Source organism: Sorghum bicolor, chromosome 3, assembly GCF_000003195.3.
Source record: "Sorghum bicolor cultivar BTx623 chromosome 3, Sorghum_bicolor_NCBIv3, whole genome shotgun sequence".
NCBI classification, from domain to species: domain Eukaryota; kingdom Viridiplantae; phylum Streptophyta; class Magnoliopsida; order Poales; family Poaceae; genus Sorghum; species Sorghum bicolor.
In genome coordinates this window covers 14,151,157-14,164,649 of record NC_012872.2, presented here as the reverse complement: position 1 = coordinate 14,164,649, position 13,493 = coordinate 14,151,157, and the positions used below count along the sequence as shown (strand labels likewise).

Sequence of the window (13,493 nt, the reverse complement as noted above, 5' to 3'; positions counted from 1 at the left end):
CATTCTCATTCCTTTTTGGCATATTTGTGTTTGCAGGCTTATTCCACAACATTTATGCACCAACAAAATCATCGACCGCTAACAAGGTATACATTCAGTTCAACTCTAAGTTTAGATTAACATATATGAACCTATTAACTTTCCTATTTCTATTTGTCTATTAGTTCCTATCTATGATAGCCACGATTATTTATAACATGTTATCTAAAAAATGCTTCCAATTTTGTAGACATTACTCGCTACGATTGGCCTGGCGTTTGGATGCCACCATGTTTTGACACTAGCTGTATCACTGTATCCCAGTAGTTTCGTGGTTTTCAGTCTGATAACAAGCTCCCTCAAATTTTATTGCATCCTTTCCACTTTATCCCCCTGCGTCATATAAGCTTCAATAAATCTCCAGATATTTTACCCTTGTGCATTATTGTCTAAATAGACAGAAAGTAGAACCATAGCCTCCTACATAGACAGCTCGGCCTTACGACAAGTAAAAAAATATACAGTTAATAAATTTCTGCCTCATTAGTTCGAGAAAGGCTAACCAAAGCCTGCCTAAATTTTGCAGATGATAGACCATCTGATTTTTGGTTATTTTCTGTGTGGGGAAATTGTGACCATAGTTAATACCTAACAGCTCTAAAGATACCTAAACATGTACTGTATGATGTGCAGGAAAAAAAACAGTGAAGAAACCCACATAACCAAAGCTGGGTAGAACACTGAGAAAAAGCAAAACGGCCTCATTATGACAATGTGCAGGCTGGAAGTAAGTATTACATGCATACGAACATACCATGGTAAATAGACCTACGTCTTTTTTCAAACAATAATTTCACATATGACATATAGATCAAAAGTAGAAGATCCATTTGGTTTCTGAAACACTAAAACTGTATGTGGCTCAGACAGAAATGACAACCATCAATATGTTAATGGGATGACATATCCTTATTTAATTACATATAAATGGATAGAGAATTCTTGAAATGAATATAGTTTAGGATCCATGGAGAAATTATTGTTTACTTTTGTGGTTATTGCTCCCTGATCCCGAACACTTAGGCAATTGCCTGATTGAAATCTCCATTTTTTTACCATTAACATCCATGTTACAAACTTCAATGCAATACTTTTCTCTGACTGCACGGTACTATGGTACTATTTACTTTGTACTATTGTTTCTGCCATTGTTAGTTTACTCTTAGATTAGCTACAAATCCTGGTTTAGTATGTAGAAAGAACTACCATTTTATTTGAGGGTTTATGAGTTGCCTTATTTTCTTTGTCACCGGACATAGCTAATAGCTAGATTGGCCTATTTCTCAAATTTTTTAATTGCTCCTTTCTCTTTATTTATTCTTCTATTCTTCTTTTATTCCAAATGCAGATGAGTTGAGGTCTATATTGTTCCCTGGCAGCAAAGCCAAGTGCTGACATAAAAAAGGTCAGTGCCACTTCAGTCCACTATGATGACAAGCCCAACGAGAATTTCCTCAGACTTCACCCCAGTTCTAATGATAAGCACCCCAAAAGAAAACAATGGCTAACTTGGGAGCAACGTGAACTTTGCACGTGCCACGGAAGACAAAGGGCCTGATTCCCTTGAAGTTGAGAACCTGAGAGTTATAAAATCAGCTACTCTCAAGGAGAGTTCTGAATTACAATGAGACTATCGATGATATGTATACTCCATGGGGTTCCTCGAGTACTTCTTCTAACTTGACTCAGCCAAGGATAGCTATGAGGTTCTAAACATTATTCCTGCAACACTTAAAAGCCTCAACGGCTTCAAATACCCACGCAAGCAGAGCATGCTACTAAAGAACCCTACATATATCTGTTGTCTTCTATGTACAGATCAATGCTTGTAATATACAAATCCTCAATACATATCGACCTACATTATTGCTTATATTAGAGTCTACATGTTACATATTTTCTCAAGCTTCGAAAGCTTTCCTTTGCGCGTGATGGCGCGCGCCTTGCACTAGTTAAAAATAACAACAACGATGCTTGCATGTCGCTTTTCACACGGCCAATAATTGGTCAGCTCAGTGTTAAAGAGATTATTAGTGAAATACCAGATTTGAAGTTGCATGCTTAGTTTATAATCATTCTTGTCAGCCACTTGCTGGCCCGGTCTTATCTTTTTTTTTTAATAAACCTTTGGTAGAAGTTTTCATCTCTTATTGCAAAGGCAAAATTTGCTATTGGACAATATTTTCTACTGATTTCTGAAAGACACTCTTCTTGACAAATTGGTTGGTGGACACCGTAGCTAACAAAATACTTTTATAAAATAGATATAAAATCATATAAGTACCCTAAAATTATATCTAAAATCTTCTAGACTGTACATGATGAGAACCACATAGTAAAATATTGTTTTGCACTAAAAATAATTATTTTGCCTCTCTTTATAAATAAACAAAGTTAACCATGGTTAATTAGTTCATGTATTTGTAGCACACTAAAAATCTTGAAAAAATCATAGAATACATACATCACCAAATCATGACTATGGTAAAAATATCAGCTCAAAATAATAAAGTTTATAATGGTATATTTAGCATAACTGAGTTATAGATTTATCTCCTATCAAGCTTAAATTGATATATGAAACTTTATTATTTTGAGCTGATATTTTTAGCATAGTCATGATTTGGTGATGTACGCAATCTATGATTTTTCCAAGTTTTAGTGTCCTACAAATACATGAACAAATTAACCATGGTTAACTTTGTTTATTTATGAGGAGAGGCAAAATAGTCATTTTCAGTGCAAAACAATATTAATTCTCATCATGTAGAGTCTAGAAAATTTTATGGTATAATTTTGGGGTACTTAAATGATTTTATATCTATTTTATAAAAATATTTTGTTAGGCCCAATGTCCACCAACCAATTAGTTTTGAACTAAAGTGTCTTCAGCAAAGAGCCATCATTTAGTATATCCAACAACAAATTTTGCCTATTAAAAATTAGTAGCATTCTAGCCTTGCGCGCTCCCAAAAAAAAAGAATGAAGAATCCCCGAAGTCCCTAACAGCACATCTCTGCAGTGATTGGCGATCAAGAGTACTTAGAAAATTAAGCTTTTAACTCGTAGTAGTAAAAGATCAAATTAACTTTATGTGGACACATAAGAAAGAAGCAAATGCTGGCAAGGTAATATACCATATCCTCAGCTAGGTTTCTTCCATGGTTGAACAAAGAACAGATCAGCCTGCACAAAATGTATAATAATACGGTGTTTTATTTCTGAAGGCCTCTCCTAATCAAAATTTTACCAGGATGCAAACATGAATTCACCACTGTAGGAAATTTCCTGTTGCGTTCCATTCTCATTGCTTGTTCAAGGACTACCATTCTCCTCTGCTCCCGAGTAAAGAAAGTTAGAACACTATATACAGATCATGGAATAAAATCAAAGATTAACCAATAGTCTTATCCTTGCACGGTGAATAATTGAATGAACTCAAAAGAAATTATTTTCCCCACAATAGGTCAATTAATCGGTTAGTAGGCAACTGAAAAATTATTGTCAAATGCTTGTCACTTTCTCTTATCCTAGGTACCGACGCACCGTTGTATTTGGTGAACTCCGATAATAGTTTTGTTTACCATGCCTAACAAATCAACCGCCTTAACTGCTCAGCGAGGCTTAAGTAACCCTATTTTATTCTCTAGAGCGCTAGAAACAGAGCTAAGAGTAGCAGGTCAAACTAGTCGGCAAAGTCAAACTTGTGAGCTACTTTGGCACCAGAACTGCCTTTTCTTGTCACAATTATATATGACCTTTTCACCAAGCTAAGCTTAGCTGTGTATATATACATGAGAGTCTATTACAGTTGCACATTGCAACCTAAGGCTCATAAAGAAGTAGAATCGAATCGCCATAGTGCAAAGAGCTACTCATTGAGCATCCAAGTGCAAACATATATGGCGTCCAAACCTTTCTCCAAATCCTTCTTCGCCTTCTACCGATTTGTTCGACGAAGGCTAGGGAATCCACCATGTCAGCACCATCATTGGGAAAGAACGAGTGGGATATCTACCTATCCTGTTGTCATCCAGGGGTGCCCACTAGCCTTCCAAGTTGATGATCACCTTCAGAACCAAGCTCTAGTTCTAGATATAGAAGGGCTACTGAGGTCTTCGTCTTTCTTCCCCTACTTCATGCTTGTTGCCATAGAAGCAGGTAGTTTCCTTAGAGGTCTTATCCTATTATGCCTCTACCCTTTTATGTATTTCTTTACACAAGAAGTACAATCAAGAGTCATGGTCATGGTATGCTTCTTGGGGTTAAGGGAGGAGAAGGTGGCTAGAGTGGCTAGGGCAACGTTGCCAAAGCATTTCCTAGAGGATATAGGGAGGGAAGGGCTTGAGATAGTGAGAGGGTTCAAAAGGGTGGTAGGATTGAGTAGGATGATCCCTAGGGATATGGTGGAGGATTTCCTCAAAGAGTACATGGGGGTGGAGATGGTGGTGGGAAGGGAGGTAAAGATGGTGAGAGGGCATTATGTTGGTTTGTTGGAAATGGAGAGCGAGATAAAGTTTGGGCTGGAGAAGATTGAAGGGACAGAGATGGTAGGGTTTGGAAGCTGCACGGGCTATTTTAGCCATGATTATCACCAGCTCTTCACTTGTTGCAAGGTTAGATGCTGTGCACCAACATGGTTTCTCTAGCTATGTTTTGCTTACTGCATCAATACAACGAATGATTTTGATATATATGGGCTATTAAAGATACTGCATCCATGCCATTCTCCTCTCTTTTACCTCCATTTTTATTCTTCCATGTTATGGATTTTATTGCAATTTTTGAGTCAGCTAAATTCGGTTTGACAGTTACTGTTGTCCATCTGATAAAGTGTTCAATTGTTTGATATTAATTTCCCTTGCATGTACAATATGCACTGTGCAATATTCCATAGGCCATGAATAATCATAGTAACTAAGAAGAGGGGATGCAGAAGACAAAGATCCACAAAAGAAAAAAAGTATAAATTGTGTACAATTATCATCATGTCATCAAGCATAGCATCACATAGCTAATAATAATCTAGCTAACTCTTAGTAATACGTATGCTTGTAAGCATACACATTATCCATGAGATGCATTTATACACCTTATAATCAAACAATAACATTAGTTGCAAACATAGATGGAATTGGAAACCTAACCACACTAAGACAATCACATAAAAAAAGCTCACACTATGACAATCGGTCATGCCATGCACAAGAATAATATAACTTAGCCAAATGTAGTTCACAATTTACGGGCTTAAAGCCACGCTCCTTCAGTGTTACTATATAACAATTTTAAGCATCACTTGTGAACAGGTGTTAAGCAGAAGGACCATATGACATATGCAGGATTGTAGTGCTTATCTTTCTTAATTCAGTGCAGTTAAACTTCCCCCACCATTTACGTGACATCTTACTCGCACGAGTTAGATATGCATTTTTTAACCACTGGTTGTTGCTGAAGGCAAACATCATCAATCCCCCCTCTCCCCCCCCCCCCCCCCTCCCCCCCCCCCCCCCCCCCCCAACAAAAAAAAAACCAAATATATGATCATTACATACAAGACCTTGTGACAGTGCAAAGTGGTGACATCTATGCATACATGTCCGTGTCTGATCTTAAATGATTAGTAAACAATACTATGGTGCACTCGTGTGTCATTTGTGTTCATTAATTTTGCAATTAGTTGGCCTCCATGGGAAGGACAATTCATCTGATGACACTACAGGTCATGGCATAAGCAGTTCTTTCTCCTGCAAGCTCAAGGTCACCAAGACATTATAAAAAACTAAAAAGCAGAAGGAAGCGGCACAAATGATTTGTTTGATTAATTAGTTTACCCAAACTACTTGATTAGACCAAACATATAAGGTGCAATTAACTTTGAGTTGTTCTTTTTCATTAGCAAAATGCTTCATGCCATTGAATACTTACTGTCACTGATCAATATATGATCCAGTAAGAAAATTCACATTAAAATGTTTTGGATTGTGAGGAAGCCTAACAGTGTCACTAAAAGTAAATAAAGTGATTGAAGTGTTTAGCAGCTGCTTCTTTTTGCAGAAACAATATTGAGTAAGAGTAACCATGGTCAAGGGTGCAGTAAAATCAAAATAGTTTTCCTACTATAAATGCACAGAACTATGCCCTCTAGTTACGTCATGATCTTATATGATACCAATGTCTATAGATTAAGTTCAAATCTTTGTAGTAAGAAGTCTGATCTTCAAATTGAAATTAGCTTTACAAATAGGAAGTTCTTTGGCTTTTTGAAGCCAGGTTTCATTAGACTTTACACTTTAGTCTCGAACTATTTACAGACATCAAAAAGTCAGGATATATTATGCTTTTGGGATCATGAATGCTAATCTAGAGTGAATTCTCATTTGCAGGAAGTTTATTTGGTGACCCCAGAACAAAAGAAACAATGGTCGACCTTGCCAAGAGACCAATACCCGAGGCCCCTGATCTTCCATGATAGCAGGCTAGCTTTCAGACCTACCCCTCAAGCCACCCTAGCCATGTTGATGTGGCTCCCGCTTGCTGTCCCCCTCACCGTGCTCCGAACACTCGTCTTTGTGAACCTTCCATACTCTATCTCACTCCCAATTGGGAGTGTGACCGGAGTCACAACACGGGTCATCAACTCCCCAATCTCTAGCAATGGCAACACAAACCATGGAGCTCTTGCCCAGCCCAATCCGCGGGGTCACCTATACGTAAGCAACCATCGCACACTTCTCGACCCAGTTTACATCTCAGCGATGCTGAACAAGAAGGTCTCAGCAATGACATACAGTGTCAGCCGTATCAGTGAGCTCATGTCACCCATCCAGACCATCCGACTGACTCGAAACCGCGATGAGGATCGCAGGAGAATGGAAAACTCACTGCAGAAGGGGGACGTGGTGATTTGCCCTGAGGGTACCACATGCAGGGAGCCATACCTGCTTCGGTTCAGCCCGCTATTTGTCGAGCTCGTCCATGAGGTATACCCAGTGGCACTGATGAACTGGTCCAGTATGTTCTATGGAATGTCTACTGGCAGGTCCAAGTACCTAGACCACTTCTACTACTTCATGAACCCACATCCAGCGTATGTTGTCCAGTTCATGGAAAGGATGAAAACCCATGTGGTGATCAACGGCAGGAGATGCGAGAGCTATGAGGTGGCAAACATGGTGCAGGGCGAGATTGGTAGGGCTCTTGAGTTTGAACCCACTAAACTAACTCGCAAGGACAAATACCTGATTCTAGCAGGAAATGAAGGGGTTGTGGATACAAAGCAGTAACATATGTCAATATTGTTAGATGAGAATATATCACGGTACAGGCACTACTTGATGGAAATAATTAATCTTTCTATCTGCTGGTTTTGGATTTTTGGTCGGTTGTTTAGAAACTCTATATATGCACCCTATCATGAGTCAGCAGGTCTGATTGTCTTGTATAGCATTGAGAATTATAGGTACTTTTAAGTTCTGTACATGAGCATAAATGTCAGTTGATATATGCAAAAAAAGGCATATGCTAGTCTTAGTATAATGTATGGCATCATTCTTGCATCAGTACTGCTGCTTCTATGTGTGCCCGGTGCCTAAATTAGAAATGCAGATTAAGTACATTCTGGTACCAACAAGAGCATTGCACCAAGGCCAAAATTACTTCCATATGCTTACCGAATAACTGGTCATTTGAGGATGTGAAGCAATGGAGTGAGTGCCAACACATTCCATGTAGCAGCCACTTCTTTGATTACCAAGAAAATCACTGGTAATAGACTGCAAACCAGAACTCAAATTAAACAAAACCAATCTTCTATGCAAACAAGTAGAACATACTAGTAATAATAACTAATAAAGATTGCAAGATAGTATCTTGGGTCTCATGTATTCATCTAAAATCACAATTCTCTAGGTCATGACAAAAATCAAATCAATGAGTATACGAAATCAAAATACATGAAAGTATCTTCACATTCGAGGGATACACAATAAAAATTTAACTATAAAACAATCAGACAAAACCCAGTAAAATCAGCAAGAAGTGTTAGCATTAATATGAACATGAGGAAGACAAAATTTGACTACTTGATAGTGCTGCGCTGAATATAATTACAGAAATATAACAGCATTGAGTAAAGCTGGTCTTCTAGGATATCAGCCCCAAGTCACGGTACAAAAGACAAGAGCAAATCTCACTGTAAGTTCCTGGTCCTTGCTCAGTTTCAGTAATTCTCTTTTGTTTAAAACCTGCCAACTACATGTCCAAACATTCAGTTTTGGATTCAAATAGTTTCAAATTTCGAAGCCTAGAAGCGCATGAATATAATCAAGGTTGTACCTAAACAATTTCAGAAACCTGTGATCCAATTTACTTAAAAACGTACTCCCTCTATTCCAAATAAGACGTTTTGGCTTTTCTAGATTCATAGATTTTGTTATGCACTTAAATATAGTGTATGTCTAAAAACATAGCAAAAACAATGTACCTAGAAAAGCCAAAATGCCTTATAATTTGGAATGGAGGGAGTATCGTACTTCTTTCTTCAGCCTGCAGAATTTTCAGATAGTTAATGCCTTACAGAGCTAGTAAACTGCACATCAGCATTAGCATTTAACAATCACCCAAAAAAACACTACTAGATCAACAAAGAAACATAGGAGGAAGCTGAAAGCACAGGATACACATAAAAATACACAGCTCTTGAAAATTTACTTATGGTTACTTCAGAGTTCAGAATGGAAGACCCTAAATCTGTAGCCTGGGCACCGACCAAATATGAGTAAAATCTCAACTGTTTAGGAAAATACAAACCTTTTGCTATCATGTCTACCACCCACTCATCACCACATATGACATTGATGTCATCATTGGACTACAATTCTATAGTTAAATTCATCTCAAATGTACAATAGCCAAATAATCTCCCTACAAACAGACAACTTGAACTCCATCAGCAGCTCTGCTGTTGACTTTGGATCTTAAGTTAGTCCCTTCCAGATGGCCAGCGCTGCATATCTGTTGAGTACAAAACTATAGATTGTTAGGGAAGAATGACCTCACACACAGTTCCACTCGGTCTAGGTTACAAGTATGCAAAGTATGGGCCAAAAGGGCTAAGGCCTACATGGGCCAGAACCCAGAGAGAAACAGAAGAGAGAAGACAACCATTAAAACTTTTGGAGAAACAGATGCCCAACCTTTCCCACTGCATAGGCAACTTAATGATTTCGAGCAAGAAAAACACCTTTAACAATAAATAAGTTAAGATTCTCAGCTGGCAAGTAACAAAGTGACATGCCTAGGATTTAATAAGTGCAGTTAATGAAATAGTATTGAACAAAACCAATTTATCACCATGTCAGAACTACCAGAATTAATTTGCTGAAAGATGAATTCAGTTCTAGGCCCATGTTTCTCATCCTTAGAAATCATATGATGGTCTGTCACCAGTTAGAAAATGACATGAATCGTTAATTCAAATTTGATACTGCAATTGTATAACAGGAGTAAACTGAAACACGAGTCACATTACCTTTCTCCAAAAATGTAAGTGAGATTACCGTGAAATGATGAAAGTAAAAGAGAAGGTATACAAAAGAAAATAATATGGCCAAACTACTAGTTCTTTAAGTTGGTCTTACCTCAGTCAAAATTTATTTATGTTGCATAAGTAGTTTGTTTGGTTCTGGATAGGTTTTATCCGAACTCAAACCTCCAGAAATTGAGTGCTATCAGAGAGCATCAACATCCAGAATCGATTTTTACAACATTTGACTAAAAATGGACGAACCATTTAAGGAATCATGCACCTCTACAAATATTGTCAATAAATTCACTTCCAGCTTCATCCATGTGTTGGACTAAGATCTGCAATACCTCATCTGCCAAACTAACTTGAGGACTGCTACTGTCAGCTGTGCTAAAGGTATACATCTTATCTGATAACTCTATCCAACTCATTCCTACTTCCTTACTGCTTCCTGTGCCCCTCAACAACACCCTTGTGGCAGCATACTCACCCCATTTGCTATCTGCAGCACATATGTTTGCAAGCAGGATGTAAGTCTTCACTGCATCAGGGTTAATCTCAATTATTTTCCCTGCAGCTAGTCTGCCCAGCTCTAGATTCCTGTGCATCTTGCAAGCACCAAGCAATGCTCCCCAGATATATTCATCAGGAGTGAGTGGCATTGTATCAATGAGGATAAAAGCTTCTCTCAGCCTCCCTGCACGACCAAGAAGATTGATGACACAACCATAAATCTCCTTGTTAGGCTGAATATTATACTCCAATAACATTGACCTGAAAAGGTTCCATCCTTCATCTACTAAACCAGCATGGCTGCAAGCACTGATCAGGCCCAAGAACACCACATGGTCTGGATGAATCCCAGCATGAACCATGGAATTAAACAGCTTGATGGCCTCGTTCACATAGCCATTCATCCCATACCCACCAATCATTGATGTCCATGATAATATGTCCTTGCAAGTCATCATGTTGAATACCTTCTTAGCATTAAAAATGTTTCCACATTTGGAGTACATGTCCACAAGGGCATTGGAAACTTTTAGGTCATAACCATAGTTTCTCCGGAGTACAGCCCCATGGACCTGCTGGCCACATCTCAGAGCTGAAAGACCAGCACATGCTGAGGTGATGCTAGTTAGAGTCAAGCAATTTGGTTCAATATCCATGTTGACAAGAAGTTGCATGGCCATTAGAGGATCACGCCGGCTATGTCCAACAATAATGGTATTCCAGGTGACCAAGTTTCTTTCAGGCATTTCATCAAAAAGCCTCCTTGCATCCAGTATGCTTGCACAAGTGCAGTACAAGTCAACCAGAGAATTTGCAACAGCAAGGTTCGCTCCAAGAGCTTTCCTTATGGAGAGTACATGAATTTGCTGTCCAAAATATAAGTTACCTACTAAAGAACATGCATGGATTGCAATAGAGCAGGTGAACGGACTCAGCTCAACATCATCCTGCACTGGAGAAACAACAGCTACTGGATCATGAAAACAAATATTGTTTTTTCGAGACACTAAACATGGAAGCTACAACAAAAATTCCACAACCAAGTCTGACAAGACGACATTTCCTGGCTACAATAATGCCATTGCTATAGAGGAGTATACTAATACTTTGATAGTTGAATACTTCAATAATCAGCATATGCTACTTGTACTAAGAATATATTTAGCATCATAGAAGAATTAATCCAATATTGACAACTAGCATTGTTCAAATCATAAGGATCCTGCCTTTTCACTGAAGTTTACAAAGTATAGACGGTTCCTCTTCTATGTCCTTAATCATAAAACAAAAAAAAAATAAAGGCTAAATTTTGTTTGAGCACTATATACATGACACATTTTGTTTATTAAAAAAACATTGTGAGATACTCCGTATTTCAACATTCGTTCTAAAAAGAGCAATAGAGATGTCGAATTCATACATCGCAAGGTGAAGAGATAACCTGAATCATATTTTGGAACAACTGTAGCCCCGTGTTCTCCTGTCCCCAACGAGCATAACCGGCTATCATGGACGTCCACGACGCGGCCGTGCGTCCTTCCCCGAGCGCATCAAACAGACACCTCGCGTCCACGAGGCCGTCCCCGCCTCCGCGGGATGCGTATGCATCGATGAGCGCGTTCACGACATACGGCATGTGGTCCACGCCCCGCCGCAAAGCGAGGGCATGGATCGACGCTGCGCCGCCGCCGCCGGCGGCACGGCAGGCAGTCAGGACGCTGGACAGCGTGAACTCATTGGGGATGACGCCGGCCGCGGCCATGGACCGGAATAAGTCTAGCGCCTCACGGTGGCGGCCGCTGGATGCGTAGCCGGACAGCATGGCCGTCCACGCCACTACGTCCCGGTCAGGCATTTCGTCGAACAAGGCGCGCGCGTGCCGGACCGCGCCGCGCGCGCACAGGGATTTGATGAGGGTAGTTGCGTGTTTCTGCGACATGGGCTTCAGTGTGCTGGGCTGCTTCGTTTGCGGCCTTGCGGCTCGCGGTGCGGGTCACCGAACTTGTTTAGAGATTTATACTGGATTGATTTTGTAGTACCTAAATTTTTGTCTACATATTTAACACACACGAGTGATTTTTGTAGGTGTACAACTACAAATAATGTTGATAACTACATATTTGTGGACCGACTACAAATTTTTTGTGTACATATTTAACTCCATGGTTATTATTTAACATAGAGTCATATTTGTGGACCAACGACTGTCGATAACTACAAATAAGTACTTATCAACCGTCGTTGGTCCACAAATATGAGGTATGAAAACCCATGCTCAAGTGAACGATCTAGTCTCAAAAAAATACAATAGAAAAATTTCATAGAAAAAATGATTTTTTTACAAAAACAATAAAACAATTTTATAGGTTTATAATTAACTTTTTAAAGAAGTTTAATGATACTCCCTCTATCTTGAAATAATAGTCATATTTAGATTAGAGAAAAGTCAAACAAAATTATGTTGATCTATTAATGCAAGTTTTGAATAGGCATCAATATCATCTTATAGGTACTTTGAATGGAAAACTATTAATGGAAGTTTTATGTCCTAAGATTTTATATAATCATATAATTTTGAATAATTATTGATAAAAGTTTATGAAGTTTAAATTTTCTCCATATAAGATATGGTTATTGTTCTAATATGAAGGGAGTAAGTTTTTCAATAAAGTTTTGTAAGAAAAATACTTTTGATCTTAGTTGCTATTTTCAGTCATCTTAGGCAAAGAAGGATTAATTCAAGATATGACTTTGATGTCATCATAGTAACATGGGCCTTGTTTAGTTCCAAAAAATTGGTAAAATAGACATTGTAGCACTTTCGTTTGTATTTAACAAATATTGTCCAATTATGGACTAACTAGGCTCAAAAGATTTGTCTCGTAAATTATAGTTAAACTGTATAATTGGTTATTTATTTTATCTATATTTAATGCTTCATGCATGTGCTACAAGATTCGATGTGACGAAGAATCTGAAAATTTTTACAAAAAATTTTGGTAACTAAACAAGGCCATGGATGTTGATAGTGGGCCTTATGTTGCTCAATTCTTCATCAGCATAGTCATTCTACAAAATCTAAGAACAAATAGAAAAATGGAAAGACGAAAATAGAATACTAAAAAAATAGAATTCAATTAAAAGTTTATAGAAAACAAGTTTTTTTAAAAAAACGTTTAAATAATTTTAATATGAGGGTTGAATAGTTTTTTTTTTGAAAAAAATATAACTATTTTGGTAAAATGATTTAAGAAAGAAGTTTTCTAGAAAAAATAATTTAGGAAGAAAAATAAAAGGAGTGATTAAAAAAAATTGTTGACCTCACACCGCCGTCATAGGAAGTAGGTATGGAATCATTTCCATTTTCCTAGGATTCTAACCACTTGGTACAAGCCTTGTACGTGTTATTACC

At 38.1% G+C, this 13,493-nt stretch overlaps 2 protein-coding genes across 4 annotated transcripts; one reads left to right on the top strand and one right to left on the bottom strand.

The window, feature by feature from the left end:
• Positions 3,760-7,353, top strand: LOC8060315 (probable glycerol-3-phosphate acyltransferase 3). The gene is made up of 2 exons (XM_021455553.1): positions 3,760-4,655; positions 6,426-7,353. Exons 1-2 carry the CDS (start codon positions 3,834-3,836, stop codon positions 7,323-7,325), a joined length of 1,722 nt encoding a protein of 573 aa, XP_021311228.1. The 5' UTR covers positions 3,760-3,833; the 3' UTR covers positions 7,326-7,353.
• LOC8060314 (putative pentatricopeptide repeat-containing protein At1g56570) lies at positions 8,718-12,163 on the bottom strand. Of its 3 annotated transcripts, none has more exons than XR_002450855.1 (3): positions 11,523-12,163; positions 9,681-11,028; positions 8,718-9,054 (listed from the first exon to the last, which is right to left on the bottom strand). XR_002450855.1 is itself a non-coding variant. In XM_021455554.1 (3 exons), exons 1-3 carry the CDS (start codon positions 12,018-12,020, stop codon positions 8,965-8,967), a joined length of 1,701 nt encoding a protein of 566 aa, XP_021311229.1. In that variant the 5' UTR covers positions 12,021-12,163; the 3' UTR covers positions 8,718-8,964. The 3 variants fall into 3 exon arrangements, 2 of the variants coding, with proteins under 2 accessions (XP_021311229.1, XP_021311230.1); XM_021455554.1 differs by having other exon boundaries at positions 9,916-11,028; XM_021455555.1 differs by lacking the exon at positions 8,718-9,054 and having other exon boundaries at positions 10,104-10,265; positions 10,343-11,028.

Bases quoted from the DNA above. Each gene is read 5' to 3' on its own strand.
- LOC8060315 (XM_021455553.1), top strand. From the start codon at position 3,834: ATGAGAGTCTATTACAGTTGCACATTGCAACCTAAGGCTCATAAAGAA. The intron at 4,656-6,425 runs GTTAGATGCTGT...TCTCATTTGCAG, and splicing joins AGCTCTTCACTTGTTGCAAG to GAAGTTTATTTGGTGACCCC.
- LOC8060314 (XM_021455554.1), bottom strand. From the start codon at position 12,020: ATGTCGCAGAAACACGCAACTACCCTCATCAAATCCCTGTGCGCGCGC. The intron at 11,029-11,522 runs GTTATCTCTTCA...TCTCCAGTGCAG, and splicing joins TGTTCCAAAATATGATTCAG to GATGATGTTGAGCTGAGTCC. The intron at 9,055-9,915 runs GTATTGCAGATC...TGTACTCAACAG, and splicing joins AAGTTAGTTTGGCAGATGAG to ATATGCAGCGCTGGCCATCT.